This window comes from Zootoca vivipara, chromosome 10 (assembly GCF_963506605.1).
Source record: "Zootoca vivipara chromosome 10, rZooViv1.1, whole genome shotgun sequence".
NCBI classification, from domain to species: domain Eukaryota; kingdom Metazoa; phylum Chordata; class Lepidosauria; order Squamata; family Lacertidae; genus Zootoca; species Zootoca vivipara.
Genome location: NC_083285.1, coordinates 436006 through 441209, shown reverse-complemented (window position 1 = coordinate 441209; position 5204 = coordinate 436006). Strand labels below are relative to the sequence as shown.

General features: G+C 45.6%; 1 protein-coding gene across 2 annotated transcripts in view; it reads right to left on the bottom strand.

Annotated features, from left to right (window-relative positions):
• Window positions 1-2766: 2766 nt before the first annotated feature.
• The window catches only part of TM7SF3 (transmembrane 7 superfamily member 3), a 30363-nt gene continuing 27925 nt past the window's right edge, over window positions 2767-5204 (bottom strand). For both annotated transcript variants that reach the window (XM_060279474.1, XM_035127841.2), the window contains one exon: window positions 2767-4797. In XM_060279474.1, coding sequence (XP_060135457.1) covers window positions 4535-4797 — 263 coding nt within the window. In that variant the 3' untranslated portion in view covers window positions 2767-4534. The remainder of the gene's footprint in view (window positions 4798-5204) is intronic.

The window sequence follows — 5204 nt, the reverse complement described above, 5'->3', positions numbered from 1 at the left end:
CTTTTGCGTCAGGTATATATTTCAACAATTCAAGTTTTGTCGAATGCCAACATGAAGTGTCTGTTCTGGTACAGCTGCCTCAGCTCCTAACAACCCGCATCCCCTGGCCCAGCCCCAGAGACACCATTCATCTGGGGAGCTTGTAGCCAAAGCTGCTGCAACAAACAGCTGTGCAAGCCTTTGGGAGGCAGAGAGACAAGAGGGCATCAGAGGAGGAAAGGGACAGAGCCCAGTATTGCCCATGGCACTCCTGGCCATTGTTCAAGGCACCCCAGGCACACTGGTTGGAAACCACTGCCCATCAGCTTGACAAGGACATGTTTTTTTTCCCAGTGGTGGCACCAGTTGCAGTATTCCATTGTCGAGAAAGCAGCTGGAAAAGGCATGCAGAGACCACAGCCCTGTTTACCATCACTCCCACCCCCAATACTCACTAAGCCTGCTGTGGCCTGGAACTGGTTGTGTAAAGTGCAGGTGGCCAATTGCTGAATGGACACAGCTATGGAAAAACTCCACCAGAACTTGGTGCCCGCCCACAAAAACAAGCCCTGCCGCAAGTGGTAGGCCACCGCCCGCCACTGGCGCTGCCAAATGGACTTAATCCCTTTGAGTTACCCCTAAGGAGAGTCACAGGACAGGAGGGCCACTCATTGATTTCCAACTACCATGAAGTTTGCACCAAGGCAGACTAGGGGGCTGAGGTCAGCAGGTTCAGATGAACCTGGGTGAGAGCCAGGGGGATGAGAGGTGTTGAGTGGGCAGATATGACGGAAGGAGGGGTGTGTGGTACAATCAGTATGCAATTATGGTATTGATATTGTTATATAGCACTTTATGAGATGTTGCTAGCATGTTAATCACTAGCACACACCTTGTAGCATTTATATGAAATCCCAGTTTCCATATTGCAATGGATTGTATGTTTGGGGGTCATGGGTTGGGCTGTTTTTACCATTTTAATGTGTTTTATATGCTGTAACCCCCTTTGGTACCGTCTAGTACAGTGGTTCCCAACAGGTGGTCCGGGGACCCCCAGGGTTCCGCGAGCTATGCCAGAGGGGTCCGCAAGATGCTATTTGAATAAAAAATATATTAAATATATTTCGTATGATAACAGATTTTTTGTTTTGGCTGCTTCCTGCATGAGCAGAGTCTAGCGCAAAACTAGAATTAGATAGAGGCAGTAGTTCTGCTGTATGCCGTTAGGGGGCGCTTTACAAACACTACTGTTTTGCAAAGAGGCAGCGCGCGCATTCTACTAACGCTCACCTCCCCAAGATGCTTTGCGTGCGTCGGCTTCATTTGTGCGCTACTGCACAGGTACCCTGTCTTCTCCATTCCCCTCCCTCCTCCCTGGCGCGCGCTGCCTCTTTGCAAAACAGTAGTGTTTGTAAACAAAGCGTTTTTCGCGGAAGCTACAGTTCGCGTAGTTAAAAATGGACCGTTGGTTAAAAAGTGGTTCGTTAAAATGACAAAGGCCTACAGATGAAGAGGAAGATAATGCATTTGATGTTCAAGCAAGTAAGTCAGTGACTCTCGAACCGATCTTGTCAGTGTCCATTGAACCTAAATCGTCGGCGTCCCTTGAACCTAACCCTTCCAAGATCAGTGTTAAGCTTACTGGAAAAATTAGATTAGGAATTAGGAATTAGATTTAGGATTAGGAATTAATGGGGGTCCTTGTCACAATAGCGGCTCAATGAGGGGTCCTCGAGAAAATGTTGTTGGGAGCCCCTGGTCTAGTAAAATGTTGATAAATACAAAATAACTTCACCCTTCTGGTTGCACCCCCCCTCCCACAACCCCTGCAGACTTTAATGGTCCCCTAAAGACTTGGGCCACTTGGGGGCGCCACTTGGGGACCCAGGTGGCACTGTGGGTTAAACCACTGAGCCTAGGGCTTGCTGATCAGAAGGTCGGCAGTTCGAATCCCCATGACGGGGTGAGCTCCCATTGCTTGGTCCCAGCTCCTGCCAACCTAGCAGTTCGAAAGCACGTCAAAATGCAAGTAGATAAATAGGAACCGCTACAGCGGGAAGGTAAACGGCGTTTCAATGTGCTGCTCTGGTTTGCCAGAAGCGGTTTTGTCATGCTGGCCACATGACCTGGAAGCTGTACGCCGGCTCCCTCGGCCAATAATGCGAGATGAGCGCGCAACCCCAGAGTCGGTCACGACTGGACCTAATGGTCAGGAGTCCCTTTACCTTTACCTAAAGACTTTTTATTCTGCTAAATGTTTTAATATGCACTCTATCTGATGTTAAAACAACTGAACGACATTTTGTAAACATTTTTATTGCAAAGCTGCCTTTGAGAAATTGCCCTAAAATGTTGGGATAGAAATAAAGTAGTACGACCAGTAACAATGAAATGCCATATATGTAGCAGATTTAAGGACAGAGTTCGCGAGGCCATCCAATGGCACACTGATGTGTATTTGATCCTAATGTGCAGGAAGTTTCCATACAGAAGCCAGTCACCACTGTAGTAGCTACATATTCACTTACCTTGCAAAGCAGGAATTGTATTTCCCATTCCTTCACTTGGAAAAACACATATAAGCTGCCTTCCCTTCAAGATAAAAGGACAACATGAGACAGAATGAACTCAGGCACACTGATGAATCCCTAAAGTGTAACACACACAGGGAGATCATACAAATTGCACACCTTTCAAGTACACCTTTATTATAAAAAGGAGTAGAAAATGGGTTTGTTTTTTGTTTCTTTGCATTGTAAATAATGGCAGTTATAAAAACCGAAGCAATTGGAGCTAGTTGCTTTATAACAAAGTGTGGCCCAAGCAGCCAATATGCAGTATTCTCAGTACAAAAAAGATCAGAGAGCTAGCAAAATGAAGCTGCCCTTGACAGAAGGGGACACGGTATATTTCATCTACAGCTTCTACTTTTCAACATTAAAATGAAATTATTCTCTGTCTAGTTGTCAAGAACTGGACTTTTCCATCTGGAAGCATCTTAAAACCCTAACCAAGACACCTCCACCAGTTTCCCTCCCCCACAATAAAAAAAGGCCCTGAGAATAAGACTTAAGCCTGGGTGCACATTGACTAATCATGCAATCACACACCACTTCAGGTTTAAACTGGATGTTCCCTGCAGCCACACAAGTGCTTTGAGCTGTTCATTACAGGGAATGTGTTCGTCAAATAAGGTTCTGGTATAATGTTCTACTGACTGCTTTACGTATAACTGCATTACTCCAAGCTAAAGGGTCATTATTGGGGAGGGCCAACTAATAAGCTAAAGAGGCACAGAGGGAGGGGTAACTCTGTGTGTGAGCTGCAAAGCTAGGAGTGAATGGGTATATGGCCAGAAGCAGGAGTTTAAATGTTTCTGTTTTCTCCTCTGCCTGCAGAATCCTCTTCTCTGAACTAGGTGTCCCAAATATAGTCTTGGGGATCATTCCACTCCCGCTCCTCTAAGCCTAGAAGTGACATCATGGCTGAGGGTGATCTGGTCTGGACTCCTAGGCAAATTACCCAAGATCTGTCCTTCTTTCCCCCACCCTCAAGGCTCTGGAAGTTGGCTGCCCTAGATTTCTGTTACATTTTTCTGAGCAGCAGTGCCCCCCAAATGCCTGCAAAATGGGTTTAGGGTTTCTTTTCTTCTCAAATATTAAAAAAGGAGAGAAGGGGGGGAATTAAGTGACAATTAGTGTAGTGGCAAACACTTCAATATGAAAAGGAACTTAAGCAACTGAAAATACTGTAAAGGCTACTCATTGCGTGTTCCACCACTGATCCTATTAAAAACAACCTTCGATTTCAAAGTGCGTCAAGAGACTATCCTTTTTTACAGCCTTAGCAGCTGCCAACTCACTACAACCAGATTAACAGCCTAGTAGAAAATTGAGCCCTAAACTTTCAGAAAGCTTTTTTTCTCCTCTTGGGTGTTGGAATCAAAATTACTTGATTTTCTCTCACACAGAAAGTGAAAGCAAGCTAACCTGTTAAATGGTCAAAAAATATTTTAGTACAGCTTGGCATCTTAAAGGTATTGGCTAGCAGCGACTGTGCAAGTTTAGAATTAATAGTGCCATGGTCAGCAAGAGGCTGTTTTTCCATATATTCCCCCCCCCCTTCCTGCCATAGTCTGTACAACAGAAATGATTGTTCAAAAGGTAGCACTTGTTAAAAGGGTGTACTGTGCTTGAAGAGAACCATGCATGTGCTTGAAGTGTCCATTTTCCATCTCTCGGGAATTTGAAGTTGCACACCTGGCCATTGCATTCTCTCCCCACCTTACCCGCCCATCCCTGTATTTTCACACATTGCACATATGTATACTCCATCCTTGTGGCGAACTACAAACAGATGCAAGAGCCTGTGTGCCACAGCAAACAATCAAGCAGGACATCTATAAGTAAACTAGTGTTGATCTTCTTCTAGTTCATTCTTATCTCTGTTTAGCAAGGCAAGGTGACAGAGGAAGTTCTCAGCACCACTGGGGTGCTTGCTGGCTCCAGAAAAATCTATGCCTGCATTTCTCAAGTCTTCCCAGCTGCAGGACAGTTTACAAGAGCAGTGGTGTTCTCTCCCCTGCTGGCTGCTCTTTTTGGAAAAAGTCCTTGATCTGAGATAGCTTGCTATGAATTCTTTCTTTCAAGGGAGGGACGTGATGACTAGGATCTAGGATGTTAGTTATCCTGCGCTCTCTTTCACGCCTCCATATCAGGTAGGGATGTGGTGGGAAAGCGGCTTCGCGTTTCTCTCGGCGTAGCTGTATCGTTATCCCTCCAATTGCCAGCATTGCCCATACCGCCAAGAGTATGATGTCTGCAAGATGAAGAAACCAATAGGTAAGTCTCAACTGCTGAAGTGGGATCTCTTCCTTCACTCTTAGTAAGCCAGCCCAAGACCTCATTTACTTATCCAGGCCAGTTTGCAGTTTCTAAAACCTACACCTGCTTTTTGAAATCCATCTTCACATCTACTTTGCCCCACAAAGGCCTTGGGAACTGCTACTCTGCCCCACTCCCTTATGCGATTTAAGATGTTCCATCAAAGTATCAAAAGGAAGACCAGTAACCTGCTGAGTCTTCTCTGAAGGGACAAGGTGCAGAGTATTCATCTCCAACTAGGACAAAACATATGCACTTCTCTCCTTTCCCTTTGGCCAAAACCCAGAAGCTTGGGAAAGAGCAGCATAGTCATTCACCCCTGTTTGGGACATCCAATGCAGC